The following is a 19,650-nucleotide window of genomic DNA, read 5'->3' on the forward strand; positions in this document are numbered from 1 at the left end:
GCCTTAATCGCCCCACCCAGGAAACTGCTGTCCTGACTTCTGACCTCACGTGGTCGTGTCTGACTTTGAACTCGATCTACATGGAGTCATACGGCGGGCGCTTCTGTACCGGGCTTCCCCTGTCCAGCATGTCTGCGCCAGCGCAGCCTGAGCCTGCTCGCTGCGTGTACGGGCCACAGTGTGTGCACAGCCCAGCCCCTCCAAGCACTCTGCCGCTGCTGCTGTGTGGGTTTGCTTTGCTTACTAAAATAGCGCTGCTGCCCTGGCTCAGCGGTTAGAGCGTCAGCCTGTGGACCAAAAGGTCTCGGGTTCGATTCCCAGTCAAGGGCATGCACCTGGGGTGCAGGTCTGATCCCCGGCCCCAGCCAGGGTTGTGCAGGAGGCAACCGATCAATGTGTCTCTCACATCGAAATGTGTCTCTCTCATTCTCCCCCTCCCTCCCTTCCACTCTATCAAAAAACTAATGGAGAAATACCCTCGTGTGAGGATTAACAATAACAAAGTGCTGCTGTGCCCTGGTCAGTGTGGCTCAGTTGGATGAGTGTCCTGTACACTGAGAGGTCACCGGTTCAATTCCCGGCCAGGGAACATGCCTGGGTTTTGGGCTCCATCCCAGGTGGGAGGTGTGCGGGAGGCAGCCAATTGGTGGTTCTCTTTCATCAGTGCTTTTCTCTCTCTCTCTAAATCAATAAAAACATATTTTTAAAAAATCTGATCTCCAGTGAACTGTTTAAAGTTAAGAAAGAAGAACAGTGCTGCCGTGAGCATACTGCACCCTGAGCACACGTCTCATTCCGGGGCGGAGGTGCCAGCTCACACCCCCCGCCGTTCTACCCGACACGAGGCACCGTGTCTCTGGCCCGTGGTGGCTCTTCTGCTGAAGGAGTGAATGCTGTTCAGTGATGGTGACTTGAAGAAAGCCCGAGGGGAAACATGGCAGGCAACTCACCCCAGCTGTTCTCCTTGCAGATCTTGGACGCCCAGGACAACATCTGCACAAACTAGAGACCGCCAGGCATTACCGAAGCGCCCGAGAGTCAGATCTGCAAGAGCCCCAGACCTCTCCACACCCAGCCATCCCCCAGCCTCGGCCTGGATCTGCAGGAGCCCCAGACCTCTCCACACCCAGCCATCCCCCAGCCTCGGCCTGGATCTGCAGGAGCCCCGACCTCTCCACACCCAGCCATCCCCCAGCCTCGGCCTGGATCTGCAGGAGCCCCGACCTCTCCACACCCAGCCATCCCCCAGCCTCGGCCTGGATCTGCAGGAGCCCCGACCTCTCCACACCCAGCCATCCCCCAGCCTCGGCCTGGATCTGCAGGAGCCCCGGCCTCTCCACACCCAGCCATCCCCCAGCCTCGGCCTGGATCTGCAGGAGCCGCTACCGAGAACACATGAGAATACTCCAGTTATGAGAACTACCGAGACTTTTCTTAACACAGCACACAACTCAATCCCCGAAGTCTACGCCCTCAGTGAAGGCCGCATGTCCTGGGGTCCGGCTCTGGGCCTTACCCCGAGCCTCCCCTACCCCACCAGGTCTGGGGCTGGAGTTCCTTTGTTCCTGCCCATGCCCCACAGCCTTGGGCATCTTTAAGGGTGCGCGGTGAGGGGAGAGGTGTAGGAGAGGAAGATCCAGGCCACAAAGACAGTACAATTGGCTTTTAGGAGCCAAGAGGCCAGAGGAGGTGAGAAGGGGGTGGGGGGAGGGGGGAGAGGCAACTGCCCGGCTGGTGTGGCTCAGTGGTTGGGCATCGACCCTGCACCAAGAGGTCGCCGGTTCGATTCCCGGTCAGGGCACATGCCCAGGTTGTGGGCCTGATCCCCAGTGGGGGGCATGCAGGAGGCGGCCAATCAATGTTCTTTCTCATCGATGTTTCTCTCTCTCTCTAAAATCAATAAAAAAAAAAAATTTTAAAAAGAGGCAAAACCCCAGCAGTTTCTTAGGTGGAAGAGGAGGCCTGAGCTGCAGGTACACCGAGCTTTCTGCTCCAGCTCTTCCAACAGGCCTCAGCCAAAGGCCCCAGGTGCTGTCACACCTAGTACAGGATGCCCAGTAAGAAATCAGTTTTGATCTCCTGAGGGAGAAGTAAATTGGGAGCCTATTTCTGAACTCCCTCTGTGACCTGATCTAAAAAGGTCTACAGATGCAGCATGACATTAACCAGCAGCTGCGGAAGGCGTTCCTGCGTGAAGAGGTGTGAGGCCAGGAAAAAGAATCGATATTCGTATTGTTTCTCCAGGAATAAAGAAACTCTTGAGCCCTGGCCGGGTTGGCTCAGCGGTTAGAGCGTCGGCAACCATTCAATGTGTCCCTTTCACGTCGATGTTTCTCTCTCTCTCTCTCCCCCTCCCTCCCTCCCGCTCTATCTGAACAACCACCACCAAAAAAACGTCCTCGGGTGAGGATAAAAAAAAAAAGAAACTCTTGAAGGATTTATAAGCAATTTTTAAAAAGGCATTTACTTTTATCTGGGAGAAAAGGAGCCAAACCAGGCAGGCAACTGGAACAGGACAGGAGGGAGACCACTGAGTGTAAATCTCTATAATCTCTGGTTCTCCAAACTGGACTTGATTACCTGCTCAATATTAAATTTAAAAAAACAAGAGACTACCTGAAGTTAGAGGAAGTGATGAATTAAAAAAAAAAACTTTCTTGTATACATTAGCCTTTCCAAGTCTGTTGAATTTCCCTCAAACGTCCCCTGCCTCATGCTGCCACGTATTTCTTTCCCAGCCCTGTTCTTCTGCAGCACAGTGGTGGGTGGAAGAGGGAAGCTGAAAGTAAAGCGGGGATGAGTTGTTCGGCTCTAGGACGAAGCAAGGAGCTGGCAAGAGAGACTTCCTTTGGGCCCGGAACCCGGAGGACAGGACATCAGGTCAGCTCTGCAGCCAACACCGTAACGCCCACGCCCCAGGCAAGTCTTCCTGAAGCAAGGCTCACACAGGAGCCTGCAGCCCAGGGCTCCACCATCCCCCACAGACCGGGAGGTCCCCGTGGCAGAAGCATAGCCCGGGCACCCGAGGATGCTCTGTCATCCTGTGAAACGCCTCCTGATGGAGCAGACCCACAAAACGTGGCCCTTATGTTCTGTGTGCACACACATGTGGTCGCACAGCTGTACATGCATGTGTGCACACCCACACATGCACATACCACTTATCTCAGCAGAGTTGTTTCTGCTTTGGGACTGTAGCCACGCTTTCCGGCTTCATCACCCTTGGCTGAATTTCCCCCAAAGTCAGGACCAGCTAACCTTGCTCAGAAAGGCAACTCTGAATGTCAGCTGCTTTCTTAATAATTAACATATTTTCAACTTAAAAAAGAGGAAGCAATAAGACTGAGTAAAAACACAGGTCAAGATGGTTGAGGGCACCAAAGATAAGGTTTTTTCCTATTGTGCTCACTGCTGACCCTCGACAGCGGCCAAACTAAAGCAGATCTCTGGCCTGCAGGCTGCGGCTATGCCAGGGCAGGGCCGCCACGCGGGAAAGGGCAGCCTCCGCGATCTCACGTCCACTCAGGGGCACGAAGATACAATTTAAAATAAGCTAGGCTTCAAGAGGACATTTAGATACATTCCTTTTTTTTTTTTTTGGTTAATCCTCACCCAACCTCCCACACGACCCCGACCAGGGCCAGGGATCCAATATGAAACCCAGGCACTTGCCCTCAGCTGGGACTCGAACCAGTGACCCTTGGGTCTGTGGGCCTATGCTCTAACCACTGAACCAAAATGGTTAGGCCTAGGTACATTCTTTTTTTTTTTTTAATCCTCAACCAAGAACATTTTTGCATTTATCTTCAGATAGAGCGGGAGGGAGAGAGGGAGGAAGAGAGAGAGAAACATCAATGTGAGAGAGACACATTGACTGGTTGCCGCCCACTGGGTCCAGGGACAAACTGCAACCAACATACGTGCCCTTAGCAGGAACCGAACCCGGGGCTCTCCGGTCCGCAGGCCGACGCCCTAAGCGCTGAGCTCTAACCGCTGAGCCAAACCGGCCAGGGCTAGATACATTCTTTTAAGACGCCAACTCCCCTCACCTCCTGCGGGATGCTCGGTGGGATGAATGAGTGGGCTCGTACCTGAGGGGAGGAGGGCTCCAGCAGCTTGGACAAGCTGGACAGAACACTGACGAGGAGGAGGGCTTCTCTGCTGTTGAAGTCTTCCTCCTGGCAGCTGAGTAAATTCAACAAGGCCCTCTGGGGAAGGAAAGCACACACAGACGCATTAGCAGACAAGTTCCTGCCAGGGAGAAGAACCTCTAGCCAGAGATTCCCAAGGAGGCTGGGATGAGAAGGGTTCAAAGCTACCAAATTCCAAGAGGACAAAATCTGAACACAAACTCAAAAGCACAGCTCGTTTCCTACCCCGCTGCAGAGCGTCCGTGTGGGCCTTCTCAGACGGGCCCTCCTCCACGCACATGAGGAGGGACGATGCCCGATTCTGGGTGGTTCACGGCTCCCCAGAGCCCATCCGTGACCTCAGGTTTAGACCTCACCCCGACCCCAGCATTCCCTACACACCCTCCACTCTCCTTTTCCCTATTCCTCTCACCACCTGTATTTTGTACAGAGTACAACGCAAATGCCACAAGGGCAAGGATTTCATTTCTTTTGTTCCCTGCTATACCCCCAGCACCTGGCACAGTCCCTGGCACAGAGCAGGCACTTTAAAATTATCCCAATATTGTGACAACTAATCTACTAGTTAGAAACTAACAGACTTCACTGTTCAGTCTTTATGCAATCTGATTACACAACACAGACATAACTCCACACCTTGATGGCCCCTGGCCACCTGTGTGTCAACTCAAACAGTGACTTGTGGAGGCAGAGGCTGGGGCAGGGTGGGGGGCTTTGCACACACCAGTCCCAGGACCCTTTAAACGCATCAGTCTCCACTCTGAGCTATGCCGTCTTGCTTGGACGGCCCAGGAAGGAACGGCCGCCTGCCTGCTCGCCGGGGCGTGCTCTCACCGGCTGGCCCCGCGCAGGCCAGGCCAGCAGCCGCCCAGGGCTTCTCACCTGGAACTGCCGGATCTGGAACGTCGCTCTCTGGGTGACAGTGACTTCCACCCCGTCTCCCTCGTTACCCGGGACATCTAGGGAAGGGAAAGGATTCCACTGTCGTTGAAACGGACTGTGCTTCTTTAGCATTTTAAGAGCTAAAATCTTAGAAAGCCAAAAGTCTAGAGACAGATTTAAATACATTCCTAACATTCGGCAATTTCGTCATATTATGTGTGGTCGAGCACAATCCAGCAAATGCCAATTCTGAATCCACTAAATGTCACGCCTAGAAACTTAGGACTGACCTCAGAAGACCTGATAGGTTAGCAAATCAAATCAAGAGGTCTGATTGAGACAGGGAAGCCCAGATCAAGCGCACGAATCAACACAGAGGTGCCCACCCAGCGCGCGGAGGAACAGGGGGACCCTGGGCTGGAAAAACTGCTGCACGGCGCTGAAGATTCTCTGCAAACCCTCCAGGCACAGCAGGGAGATGCTCTTCCCTTTCTCCTTCTTGCCCGGCTCCTCCACGGACGTAGGGATGGACGTGTATCTCCAGAGCAAGACCCTGAGGCGGGAAGTAGAGGCTTTAAAGTCAGCTTCCCCGACTGTACACACAGTAAAAGTCACACCGTTGACGGACAGCTGTATCATTTCAACAAACGTATGAAGCGTGTAATTATCCCCACAGTCAGGATATTTCCAGCTCCCCAAAAGCTCCTTTATGCTCTTCTGCGGTCAATTCTCTGCCCCCGATTTTCTAAGCGGCCACAGACCGGATTCCTGCCCCTGTGGTTTTATAGAAACAAACTCCTAGATACAAATAACTGTTTGTTGGTTGCTAGATGGGAGGGGGGTTAGGGGATGGGCAAAAAAATGAAAGAATTAATAAGTACAAATTGGTCGTTTGACCGATGAGCCTCAAAGGGAAGGGGGAAGGTGGGGCAGGAAGAGAGAAGCCAAAGAACTTCTATGCATATACGCATAACCAATGGACACAGACAATAGTGTGGGGAAGGCAGGAGGGGGGCAGGGGGTGAGATGGGGAGAGGGACATCTGTATTACACTCAACAATAAAGATAAGTTTTAAAAAAACAATAACAAATAACCCTATTTGTGCTTGTCTGAACTGTCCACTGTGTTCCACCGATTCTGCCGATACTACACTATCTCAAACACAGCAATGTTCTGCGTAAGACCTGCAGTCAGGGAGCGGGAGTCGGCTTTGTTCTTTTATCTCAAACTGGCTTCAGTCGTCGTGATGACTCCTCTCGCGGACACTGCACTGCCAGGGCAACAGGCTACTGAGGGTGAAGCGTGTACCCACCCCCGGAACTCACCGAGTTATGTCACACAGACTCTGAAAGATCTTGTCCGGGTTTTGGCCATCGGGGCCGCTCACGTGACCCGTCTCCTTCAGCTGCTGCACCTTCCGCAGGGCCACGCTCACGGCGTAGCGCATGAACTCACTGCTGGACCTGAGCACAGACAGGCTCTCTTCATGACTTTGGGTACTGTCCCTAGAGAGAGAAAAAGACGTTTCCTACTGCTTGTGGGGCCTGGAATGTGGCTTTCTAGGGACTGTTCAGAGTAGCATCCAGCGAGCTCCAAATGAGAGACCTCAGATGTCCAAGAAGTCGGCTCAGTTCTGACACCACCTACCTGCAGAGAGTATCAGAGCCCACAGGCTGAGGGCCCAGTCCCACAAGACTGCCCACCCCGCTGCAGGCAGCCGTTGCAAGACCCAGTAACACCCGAGTTTCGCCACAGGTTCTGAAAGACCCACCAGCTGCAGATCAGTTTCCAATGGCTCCTACAACTCAAAATGCTAACTGTAAGTCCAGGCTGTTATCTGTACTTCTGACTGACTGGCTACAAATCAGAGGTTCGGCCCTGGCCAAGCAGCTCAGCGGGTTAGAGCATCGTCCCGATGCACCAAGGTTGCAGGTTCCATCCTCGGTCAGGGCACTCACTAGCATCAACCAATGAATGCATACATAAGTGAGACAACAAATCGATGTTTCTCTCTCTCCCTTCCTCTCTAAAATCAATCAATCAATCAATCAATTTTTTAAAAATATGTTTTTATTAATTTTTTAGAGAGAAAGGGAGAGAGAGATGGAAATAGCGATGTGAGAAACATCAATTGGCTGCCTCCTGCACGCCCCCTACTGGGGACTGAGCCCACAACCTGGCATGTGGCCTGACTGGGAATCGATCCGTGGACCTCTCAGTCCCGGGGATGACGCTCCATCCACTGAGCCAAACCGGCCGGGCAATCAATCTTTAAAAAATAAATAAATCAGCCCTGGCTGGTTTGGCTCAGCAGTTAGAGCATTGGCCTGCGGTCCGGAGAGACCCGGGTTCGGTTCCCGCTAAGGGCATGTACTTCGGTTGCAGTTTGTCCCCGGCCCTGTTTGGTCGTGTGGGTGGCAGCCAGTCGATGTGTCCCTTCACGTCGATGTTTCTCTCTCTCTCTTCCTCTCTCTCCCTCCTGCTCTATCTGAATAAAAAATGGAAAAATGTCCTCGGGTGAGGATAAATATCAATCAATCAATGGTTTCCACAACCCCCTACTGGAGTTCCATTAATTTGCTATTACGGCTCTCACAGAACTCAGAAAAACATACATACAGTAAGAATTATGAACCCAACCTCGATAACGCTGCCCCCAAGCTCACTGCAGCAGCAGCACGGGGCGGCCGCTCGGCAGCCCCGGACCTTACCGGAAAAGAGCGGTGAGAAGATCAGACACAAACTTCATGGACAAAAAGCTATCGCTCGTTTTGTTGGCCGTTTTAGTTTTGCCTTTGCCAGCCTTTTCGTTAAGGATGTCCGAGAGTTTCTTGTAACACATAAATAAGCTCAGAACGTCCTCAAACTTATTCTTACTGTGTAAAAGGAAAGAGACCACCAAGGACAAGCATCAGAATGCTGTAGTTTCCTGTCACATGCTGTCAGGAGGAAATCAGTGTGTCTTCAGGTGCTATCTGGACACATTATACATGAATGAGCCTTCGTTAACATGCCAATCTGTCTGTGTTATTCCCCCCACCCCCCTTTATTTAGACCAGTCAACGCAGAGCACCACAGTCCAACACTGCCACCAATGTAAACGTGCAGTTCTTGAGCTCAGGGTCTGGGAATTCTGGGGGACTGAAAGCCCGCCAGAGGCCCGACCCTCGCCAGCCTGTGGCACAGGCTTTGGTGTTCTCGGGCTGAAAGAACCGTCTGCTTTTAGGTCAGACGTCTACTCAAGAGAGAGCGTCATGGTCTGAGGCCTGTTCAGCTAAAAGAAAAACAGCACCCCTCCCCCGGCCCGTAAAATGGAGTATCAGGGAAACCGCAATTAGAGTCATAGCAACACCTTACCTGAAATTACTGATGGAGAAATTATATTCTATTAGAACCTCACAAATTCCCATCACAAGAGAAGCACAGAGGTTATTTTTGATGCCGGTACCAGTGCTCTGAGAAAAATCTGCTGATTTATCCTAAAAGATACAAAATAAAAACTAACAAGCTACCAAAAACCTCCATTATTCAATATAACTAAGGCCCTGGCCAGGTGGCTCAGTTGGTTACAGCTTGTCTGGTACACCAAAAGGTCACGGCTTTGATTCCCGGTCAGGGAACATACCCAGGTTGGAGGACTCAGTTGGGGTGCATACAGGAAGCAACTGATCAATGTTTCTCTCTCTCCTGCCATCTCCTTTCCTCTCCAAAATCAATTAGAAAATAATAATAGTAATTGCCTGGCTGGTGTGGCTCAGTGGATTGAGCATCATCCCATGGACTGAGAAGTCCAGTTGGATCCCCGATCAGGGCACGTGCCTGGGTTGTGGGCCCAGTAGGGGGCGTGCAGGAGGCAGCCAATTGATGTTTCTCTCTCACACTGATGTTTCTCTCTCTCTCTCTCTCTAAAGAAAATCAACAAAAACATACTTTTAAAATAATAATTAAAAATATAACTGAGATTTAGCAATTACCAGTTCGAAGTCCTCTAGTTCGCTCTTAATCATTCTATTAGTGATAGACTCCAACATATCATCTAATTCTTGGTAGAATCCTTCCTCCTCTTCCTCCTCTTCCTCTTCCTGATGTACGGGCATCACACGACTCTTATACCAGGCCAAACAGTGCTGAATACAACACAGCAGATGATCCTGCAGAAGAAAATAATAATGACATACTCCCCCCCCCCCCCTTTACTGATTTTAGAGAGAAAGGGAGGGAGAGGGAGAGATAGAAACATCGATGAGAAAGAACATCTACTGGCCGCCTCCTGCATGCCCCCCACTGGGGACCGGGCCCACAACCTGGGCACGTGCCCTGACTGGGAATCAAACCGGCGACCTCTTGGTGCAGGGTCCTCGCTCAGCCACTGAGCCACACCAGCTGGGCAATAATGACATATTCTTGAGTGTTCAGAGTTAACCTGTGAAGCTGCTGCTAATCAACATATAATTCTTGCCCATAAGGCTACAATAAATTATTCATTTGCATGACAAATTAAGTCAATCCAAATGAACAATAATGGAAAAAGCTAAACTGACAGAGGCATGGTTTTCTGACCTTCCCCAAAGGAATTGGCTTCATAAGTAACTGACACCTCAGAATGCAACAGCCGATGCGCTCCTTCTGCCAGGCCACGCAGTGACATCCTCTCCAGCTTCTCTGAGTCCCAGAGGCTGTTCTAAAGATGGGGGTTTGTGCTAAAGGCACCTCTGGGAGAACAACACAGCATCTCCTCGGCTAAGGACAATGCATGGCAGAGAAGGTCCATGCATGAAGGCAGACCATGACAATTCCATGACCATCAGCTCCAAATCACTTGGGGTGGTAGAGTAGCTGTTTTATCTTCTCTTCCCCGTCTTTCTGAGGCTAGAAGGCAAGAACAGGAAACCAACCTGTCCTAGTCCCTCTGAAGGGTGAAGAGAGTACCAACTCAGCTCAGCCTAAATCATATACTCCCTCCCTCAGACTAATGAAGCAGGTCCCCAGGGTTCATCTGCTACTAGGTGATCTCTCTCCCCTATTCTAAAGTATATTTACTTACTAGTATAACCAAAGAACCACAAGTGGGGACAAAACGCTCTCTGGGGGAAGTGGTGGATGCTGACCCAGAGATAACGGACCGACGGACACAAGTGCCGAAGGGTCAGGAAGGAAAAGCAGGGAAGAGTTCAGAGTAAAAGCTCACTGGCAGGAGCAGAGAGCTTCACAGGGAAAGGTGTCTCTGAAGACCCACCCTATCAACAGAGTCGATGCTTTAACTTGACAGTAGAGATAAGGGCTATGGAGGAACAAGAGTCTCACCAGTGGTTCTTGCAGAAGGATCTGATCTCCTTGGGTCAAAACACAAGCGTCTAACCTCAGAGGAGGCAGCACATCAGCTTGCGGCTCGTAAAACTGTTTCAGCTGCGGGTGGGAAGGAGACACCATGGCTCATGAATGCTTTCATTTTTCCACCTCGTCAAGCGAATGGCACTTTTATTTATTTTTTTTAATCCTCACCCGAGGATATTTTTCCATTTCTTGTACAGATAGAGTGGGAGGGAGAGAGAGGAAGGGAGAGAGAGAGAGAAACATCGATGTGAAAGGGACACATCGAGTGGCTGCCACCCACACGACCAACCAGGGCCGGGGACAAACTGCAACCGAAGTATGCGCCCTTAGCAGGAATTGAACCCGGGTCTCTCTGGACCGCAGGCCGACGCTCTAACCACTGAGCCAAACTGGCCAGGGCGCGAATGGCACTTTTAATGTATACCGCCTCCTCAGGCGTACTCCCAAATGTCCGAAGAAGAAGGCAGCAAAACCCGTACTGCGTTGGCTTCCCCCACATCCTTCGCCCTTGCTCTAGGCACTGTACCGAGATCCTTCCTATTCCGCCTCCTGCTGGCATTATACGCGCTCACACCAACTCCCGAACTTCCACGGGCAAGCAACGTTTTCAGTACAGCTTGATAATTAGAATATAGATTCTAGAGTCAGAATGGCCGAGTCCAAAATCCCAGCACCACCACTTACTAGTGATTTTAATAAAGGTATGCCTTGGCTCCTCACCTGTGACATGAGGATACTATTAATACAAATGTGTAAGGCTGTTTAAGGATTAAACATGTCAACATGTATAAAGTCCTTTAAATACTATGTGGCACATAATAGAGCTTAAAAAAAAAGTTAGGTATTATTTTTCTCCTTTTTGCTTTTGGAGTCTGCAGAATTTTACTGGGTGCATACTAACCTGAGTTGGGAAGCATTGCTCTATGCCTTTATCCACACTTTTCTGTTCTTGTCAGGGTGTGAGTATAGACAGGCTGGTCATTCAGTTAGAAGGAGACACATAGCAAACAGCTTGTGTATTTTATACAGGATCAGGCCCAAGGAAAAGCTTTCGATGAACAGTATAGGACTTCCCAATAATTTCTATACGTCCGAGACCTTAATTTCAAATGAAGCTCCTTCAGCAGAATTAGCAGAAAGCAAGACAAAAGGTGAAGTGGGGGGGGGGGGAGGAAAGAGGGAGAAAGAAAGAACTTCCATTTTTACCAAAATGATGGATAAAAGTCTAGAGAAACCCTTTTGGATGAGAAAAATGAAGATAATATTGCACGAAAATTTATATATATTTACTACTAAATAGAGAGCTAAGATCACGGGAAAGTAAGAGAAGTCCTCAGAGGTCTGACTATATCGGAAAATGTAACACAGCTCTGAACCCATGTGCACTCGGGCAGCCCCTGGCAGCCCCAGGCCCGGATCCAGCTGTAGGACTCACGGAACTGCAGACAAAGCCCAGGGCCTCGTGGGGTGAAGCTGGACTTCTCAGAAAGAGGCAGCCTCAGTGGATGAGCCTAAAACCACAAACCCCCACACGGAGAAAGCTGGGTGGAGGGGAAGGCCTCACCTGGGGTTTTCTAGCCATAAGCTAGTCCCTAAATGTAGTTGGGGTCAGAATTCACACTACTTGTGTGGTCTGAAAAATCAAAAGCCAAACATTTAGTTTCAAGTTTAAGAAAGACAGTGTATAACTTCCAAATAAGGGGATAAAGGAAATAAAGAAAATAATTACCAATTTCAAATTTTACATAAACTAGAAAGAGGGAACATTCTGTCTATGGGATGACGCTCAATCCACTGAGCCACACCGATCAGACTCTGAGGAAACATTCTCTAATCATATTTAAGCTCATACTACACTACACCAAGGAAATTCAGTAAGAGAAATGAAAATTATAGGCTATTCCCCCTTGTAAATATATATGTAAAGATTCTAAATGAAATGTTAATAAAAGAAATCCAGTAATGTACAAAAAAAGTAATATAATCAATTTGAGTATATTCCAGAACTACAATGTTGGTTTAGGTCAAATAATAGAACTGACCACAGGAACAGATTAAATGAGAAAAATCACAGAGTAATCTCAATAGATACAAAAATGCAAGCGATAAAACCTAACACACATCCAAGAATAAAATAGATCTGAAGTGGCAGAAGTAAGAATAACTCAACTTTAAAAGCAAAAAGGGGGCAGAAAAAAAAAATTGATGAAATAATGAGTGAATATTTCTCAAAACTCGGTAAGAATCCACTGAAAGATCCAAAAAGCTTAATGAACTACAATGGGAGAGAAACAGAGAGGAGACCCACATGTAAACATGTTACAGTCAAACTCTTGAAATCCAAATAGAAGAAAACCTTTAAAGCAGCGAGAGAAAAATGCCATGGAAAACACAGAAAACAAAGTTACAATTTCTGCCTTACTTCCCTTAAGAAACAGTGGAAACCAGAAGACACTGGAACGACATATTCAAAGTACTGAAAGAAAAAACTGTCAACCAACAATTCTACACCCAGTGATAATTATCTTTAAAAAATGAAAGTCGAATAAAGATATACAGATGGACAAAAATGGAGAGAAGTCATTGCTAGCAGAACTGCACAACAGAAATACTCAAAGAAGTTCCTCAGATAAAGGGAAATTATTCTAGATGGTAAAGTTGAATCACTAAGAACGAATGAAGAGCATCAGTAATGGTACAGAGTTGGCACATATAAAGAATTGTGTGTTCCTCTCTTAATTTCTATAAAAGACATACATATAACTGTTTAAACCAAAAATTATAATGCTGTTTAGGTGGGATTTTAACACAGACAGGTATTCTTATTACTATCAGTACATAATAGCATCTTGAACTCTTTAATTTTTATTTTTTCCCTTTGTATTGAATGTATTGGGGTGACAGTGGTTAACAAAATGATACAAGTTTCAGGTGCACAATTCTACAACACATCATCTGTACACTGTGTTGTGTGTTCATCACCCCAAAGAACTCTTAATATACAAAAAGATTCAAATACCATATAATGAAATATTTGGCCATAAAAAGAAATGAAGTAATGAATGATACATGATATAACATGGGTGAGTCTTGAAAACATTGTTAAATGAAAGACCACATATTATATTATTGCATTTATATGAAATGTCCACAATAGGCAAATTTAGGGAGACAGAAAGTAGATTAGTGGTTGCTTAGGGCTGGGAGGGTAGGGGAAAAAATGAGAAAATTAAGTGGTAGCTAAAGAGCGTGAAATTTCTTTCTAAGGTGATGAAATGTTCAAAAACTGATTGTGGTAAATCTGAATAACTCTACGAAGACTAAAAACCAGTGAGTTGTATGGTATATAAATTATATTTCAATAAAGCTATTTAAAAAAGTCAAATGAATGTTTAATGAATAAGTATTAAGGGTAAAAGATCCTAGTTATACCAGATATTCTCCAGATGAATTCTTCCCATCTTGCCTATCTTTTGAAATATTTCATAATTTAAAAATCTTTTTTAACTGAAAAGTACAGAAAACAACCTAACAGACACTGATGTACCGCCACCTAGACCTAACACGTGGCAGTATTTTGCTACATTCGCTCCCGATCGATCTCTCACTCTTTTCTCTTTTAGAAAGAAAACAGATACAGCTGCTGACAACCCTTGTACAAATGGCTCTTCAAAATATCCTTCAGACAGGATGCAGACTGCTAACCGAGAGGGATCACTGACAGACACGGCAAATGGCAGGCACACAAACGGTTAATTAAAGAGAACCATCAAGACAGCATCACATACCCGAGGCATGTCCACAATGACCAGTTACTGTTTGGGAATTATTTTATAGTGTGAAGTCTGGCAAATGTCAGTCGCCTTTCAATGCAACCATTATCCGTTTTCTATATCCATAAAAATATTTCTGCCCTGGCCAGTTTGGTTCAGCGGTTAGAGCGTCGGCCTGCGGTCGAGAGAGACCCGGGTTCGGTTCCCGCTAAGGGCATGTACCTCGGTTGCAGTTTGTCCCCGGCCCTGGTTGGTCATGCGGGTGGCAGCCACTCGATGTGTCCCTTTCACATCGATGTTTCCTTCTCTCTTTCTTCCTCTCCCTCCCACTCTGTCTGTACAAAAAATGGAAAAATGTCCTCGGATGAGGATAAAAAAAAAATAAATAAATAAAAATAAAAATATTTCTTACCTGTGACAGCAGAGTCTGCATGATTGAATTAGCCAGCTGAGAGTTTCTTCGAAGGACATCATAGAACCCCTAAGAGGAATCAAATAGAGAACAAATAAACTCTTTAACAGAGTCACCAGCGATTGAGACTTTAAAATAACACTCTCTCTGCCCAGCTGGTATGGCTCATGCACTGGTGCAATCGACCCATGCACCGAGAGGTCGCCGGTTTGATTCCCGGTCAGGGCACATGCCCAGGTTGTGAGCCCGATCCCCAGTGGGGGGCATGCAGGAGGCAGCCAATCGATGTTCTCTCTCATTGATGTTTCTATCTCCCTCTCCCTCTCCCTTCCTCTCTCTCTCTCAAATCAATAAAATATTTTTGTTGTCAAATAAAAAGATTATTAGTTGGGAGACTGCCATATTCCCTCCACTCTGCTGATTTACCTCATAAAGCATGAGTCGAACATCAGCCTGCTGGCCTAAGCATCTTCTCAAACTATCCATGATCTCAAGGCAAAACGCTTCATTGGCAGCAGAATTGTAACGACTGTGGACATCCACGTGGACCTGAAAGACACGCGGGTTCTATCTTACCAAAGCAGTTTCCATTACGGAGATAAAATGAGCCTACGTTCTTGGTCTAAGAAACTCAGAGTTAGCTTTCCCCACATGCCAGAACCCAGGACTGAGGCAGACATGATAATCACTGGGTTATGACAAGTCACTCTTACTCTGGTTTGGAGTAAGAGAATTTTCAAGCATTTCAACAAAATGAACTCTTACCCAGCCCTTCAGGTTTCTCTTGTCCATGTCAGCTGCTTAGGAAGACACAGATTATTTCATGCCACTAGAATCCAGTAATTCATATTATACCCGATTTTACCCAAAAGGCCTAAAAGACTTCCTTAAATGTCTTCAGTAGCTAGAAGAATTTAGCTCTTTTTGCTTCCAAAAACTTCTGAGTGTGTTAGAGATAGGATGGTTCTGAATTCAGAAATGCACATGACAACACCACCCCGTTTTTGATTTACGTAATTCAGTAATTATAGACAAAGAATTCCTAATCCTTACCCCAGGCATTTTAGCAAGGTAATTAATACGAACTGGGGTCAAATTCCAGCTCCACTCTTTACAGGTTATATCACCTTGGGCAAGTTAGTTCCTCTCTCTCTCTCTCTCTCTCTGCCTTAGTTTTCTTATCCTTAAAATGCGATGATGATAGGAATACACAAGCGATACCCATAGTATTTAATCTATGTCATAGTTCCAGACAAAAGTTGTCTAGTTATACTAGAGCAACAAAGGATTCCTGATGAAACTGTTATATTCGTGTCTGTTGTGTACAAGTCATACAGCATATAATTTAAATTATAAAGACAATTTTACTGTTCAGAAACCCACATTACCAAATTATTGCAAAAAGTTTTGTCTTCTTAGATTACAGGGTTTAACAGATATTCATGTACCAAATAAGTAAATTACTAAAGATGGAGGTAATAAATGTATTTTGCCTCTGAGAACTACTGTGAAGAGTAAATGAAATAATGAATGTGCCTGGCCGGTGTGGCTCAGTGGATTGAGCATCGCCCATGGACTGAGAGGTCCCGGTTAGATTCCTGGTCAGGGCACATGCCTGGGTTGCGGGCTCGATCCCCAGTAGGGAGTATGTAGGAGGCAGCCAATTGATGTATTTCTCTCACATCAATGTCTCTCTCTCTCCCTAAAAAAAAATCAATAAAACCGTATTAAAAAAATAAATGTAAAACATGTAGCATAGTGTCCAACATGATAAACCACAAATGCAACTCACATACGTAATTATTTTCTAGTAACCAAATTTAAACAGAAACTGGTAAGACTAATTTTGATTTTGTATTTAACCCAACATACCCAAAATATTATCTTGACGTGTAATCAAAATAAAAAATTAATGAGATACTGTACATTCTTCATTTTCACGCTATATCTTTAAAATCCAGTACTTTAGCCCTGGCCGGTTTGGCTCAGCGGTTAGAGCGTCGGCCTGCGGTCCTGAGAGACCCGGGTTCGGTTCCCGCTAAGGGCACGTACCTCGGTTGCAGTTTGTCCCCGGCCCTGGTTGGTCGTGCGGGTGGCAGCCACTCGATGTGTTCCTTTCACGTCGATGTTTCTCTCTCTCTCTCTCTCTCTCTCTCTCTCTCTCCCTCCCACACTCTATCTGAACAAAAAATAGAAAAATGTCCTCAGGTGAGGATAAAAAAAAAAAAAAAAATCCTAAAATCCAGTACTTTACACGTACAGCAGAACGCAGTCTGGACTAGCCGCGTGTCTAGTGTCCGGTTCCATAGCCACACCGAGGCTAGTGGCTGTCGCCCTGGATGGCAGTTTGGCACACCGCAGATCTGCCACTAGCAGGTGTTAACGGATATGTCATCAGCACCACCACCATCAGAACTGTTTCGGGACTGTTTGTACAACCAGAACAGGAGGGAGGGGAGCTCGTCTGCACGTCGCCCCTCGAGCACCGGCGCACACACCAGCCAGGAGCACACACCGGCCAGGCGCACACACCGGCCAGGCGCACACACCAGCCAGGCGCACACACCAGCCAAGCGCACACACCGGCCAGGCGCACAGCCTCACCTGCGTCACGCCGACGGACTGGCTGCACTGAGAGGACGCCAAGCTGCCCAGAACCTTGAAGTGCTTCAGGAGCAGCAAAAACCCGGCCACTGCAGATTTTCGGGCATCAAGCTGCCTAGCTCAGAGCAGACAGAGAAGCAGTTAACAAACAGTATGACTTTCACAGGAATAGGCTTCTGGGTCAAAAAAAAAAAATCCAGTTAGTTTTATACAGAGAAGCAGTAGGTATCAACAGTGAAACACAGAGCAGAATACGTTATATACTCAGATAAGGAGTCGGCTGTTGACAGCAGTAAGCAGCACAGGAACTCGGCTGATGTGTTCGTCACCCCATGACATTCCCTACACTTTCTGTCCTGACCCGTCTACGTGGGGAATGAGCACGAGAGGCCGAGGCTGTAAGTGCTGGGCCGCGAAGGAAGTTGATTTCCTCTGGTCTGAAGGAGCACCTTCCTTCCGCATAGAGGAGTGGCGGGTGCCTTCTAAACCTTCCAACCAGAAAAATGGTCCAGGCATCTCACAGAGACTCTATGATTAACTCATGTTACAGACAACCGTAGCCTAACAGGCATGCCTCTGGGTAAGGAGTAACAAAAAGTTGTCAATTCTGCAACGGGGGAGTGGTATTAGCTGTTCCATGAGGACAACATATTGCCAACGTGATATTGATTAGGCATCTTACACTTACAGCACCAAATGATTTTCACCTATCACTTGTCTCAGAAAATTTTGTAGGAGATGGTATTATCATCTTTAGCTTATATACTAAGAAATAAAGAGAGGTCAGGAGGCACTGGCTAAGCCAAAACACAGACCGAGAACCCTCAATAATTGGTCTACAGTCACTAGACCACAATTCTGATGTTCACTAAAATACGTTTTGAGTATTTTCTTCTTAATGAAGGTGCTTTCCTCTTCAGAATTGTTGCCAGTTGGCACCAGAACCTTAATGTGAAGGCTGTTCTAGAGTATAAAGCAGAGAACTCGGATCACAAGCTCGAATTCAGGCTCCATCACCAGCTACCGTCTAACTTTCTGTGAAATGGGAGTTGCAGTCATTCTCACTTCACACTGCTGCTCTGAAGACTTGGTGATAAAGCACCTGACACAACACCGTTGGGTGAATGTGTTCTGCTGGGTTAGGAGTTTGCACACCCACTGTGATCAGGTTGTACGAGGAAATGGAGAGAGGGCGTTAAGTAACCCTAGACGCACTACGTCCCTGAGTCTCCCGGGAGCTACGTACCTGGCAAACATAGCTTTCCGAAGGACAAGTATCAGGGAGTCTCTCATGGACATGCTCACTTTGAGAAGGGGCTGGAAGAGGAAGAAGCAGTGGGTAAAACCAGAACAAGCTTGTTTACTGGCCTTAGCTCCTTTCCACCCACACTGTTACGTTTGTCTTTTCGTGTTTCGATGTGTGTCACACCTAGTGATAAGGACCACAGTGTACCTGAAACACTACATCGGAACTAGCTGTGAATGCCTGTAACTGCTGTCCTCAACTAGCACTTTCCTAAGAGCCTTTTGGCTCCTTCACGAAGTGGAAAGTGAGTCAAAGGACAGAGCTGTGCTGGGAAGACAGGTAACCGTGGGAAAGAGTCTAGAGCTCGGGGCTCCTGCCCTTTTACACTGATAAGAACGGATGCTACACTCGATCCTACCCAAAAGGCCGAGAAGCGATGCTCCTGCCCTTTTAATACAAAGTTTGATGTTTTCAAATCAAGAGAAATGGGATTTCTTAGACATACAGAGTCGTAGAGAAACACATCAGACTCCCCCCGCTCCCCTCCGCTGGCACGCTCCCGGGGACTTACCTGCACAGCTCTCAGCAGCCCTTGGACGGTCTGAAGGGGCAGAAAGGCCAAATAGTCAAAACTTTCTGTGACTTTCGAAGAACAACTCTGAAGAATTAAGGGTGAATACATGATGATATTTGAAAGCAGTTCTGAAAGAGAGAATCGATAATGAGTTGGTTCAAATAACTAAAGCTACTTCATGTAAAAGGAAAATTAAAACGAGGAAAGAAATGGTAAAAGGTTTGTTTCCTTGCTCAAGTCAAATCTACTGCAATATAAATTTCTACTGATCTTATCTGTTTTTCTGTGGTCACTGTAACCAGGACACTTTAAATTTCTTCTGCAATAGTACCCGACTACAAAAATTACCCTGGCTGAAAGAAACCCATTATACCTCTAAGACAAGTAGCACATAACGTGCTCATCTTTCCAAGCGAAATCAATAAAAACCTACAAACCTGGATTATGTGTAAGCATACATATTATGGTCCTACAAGGAATGTACAAAAGCATAAAACGTGCTCTCTCTCCCTTTGAGAATTTTAATTTAGTTGGAAGTCAAGTAATTATATTTTTAAAGAATAAGAGGTAAATAACAAAATAATACCAAATATCTAACAATTCCAACGTAGTTTATTGCCTAGCAAATCATAAAGAAGAGATCACAGGGAGCCCACAGAGAGACCATTATGCG

The 19,650-nt window shown here is 47.0% G+C and overlaps 1 protein-coding gene across 1 annotated transcript in view; it reads right to left on the bottom strand.

Moving 5' to 3' along the window:
• Positions 1 to 19,650, bottom strand: part of FANCI (FA complementation group I) — a 48,181-nt gene that overhangs the window by 7,756 nt on the left and 20,775 nt on the right. The window contains exons 15-28 of the mRNA XM_036278043.1: positions 18,975 to 19,105; positions 18,404 to 18,474; positions 17,158 to 17,272; positions 14,980 to 15,102; positions 14,554 to 14,622; positions 10,339 to 10,440; positions 9,009 to 9,185; positions 8,392 to 8,513; positions 7,746 to 7,910; positions 6,360 to 6,539; positions 5,420 to 5,586; positions 5,034 to 5,110; positions 4,092 to 4,208; positions 951 to 1,002 (exon numbers count right to left, since the gene is read on the bottom strand). Of these exons, the coding sequence (XP_036133936.1) occupies positions 951 to 1,002; positions 4,092 to 4,208; positions 5,034 to 5,110; positions 5,420 to 5,586; positions 6,360 to 6,539; positions 7,746 to 7,910; positions 8,392 to 8,513; positions 9,009 to 9,185; positions 10,339 to 10,440; positions 14,554 to 14,622; positions 14,980 to 15,102; positions 17,158 to 17,272; positions 18,404 to 18,474; positions 18,975 to 19,105 (1,668 nt within the window). The remainder of the gene's footprint in view (positions 1 to 950; positions 1,003 to 4,091; positions 4,209 to 5,033; positions 5,111 to 5,419; positions 5,587 to 6,359; positions 6,540 to 7,745; positions 7,911 to 8,391; positions 8,514 to 9,008; positions 9,186 to 10,338; positions 10,441 to 14,553; positions 14,623 to 14,979; positions 15,103 to 17,157; positions 17,273 to 18,403; positions 18,475 to 18,974; positions 19,106 to 19,650) is intronic.

Source organism: Molossus molossus, unplaced genomic scaffold (genome assembly GCF_014108415.1).
Source record: "Molossus molossus isolate mMolMol1 unplaced genomic scaffold, mMolMol1.p scaffold_m16_p_24, whole genome shotgun sequence".
In the NCBI taxonomy this organism is placed as follows: Eukaryota; Metazoa; Chordata; class Mammalia; order Chiroptera; family Molossidae; genus Molossus; species Molossus molossus.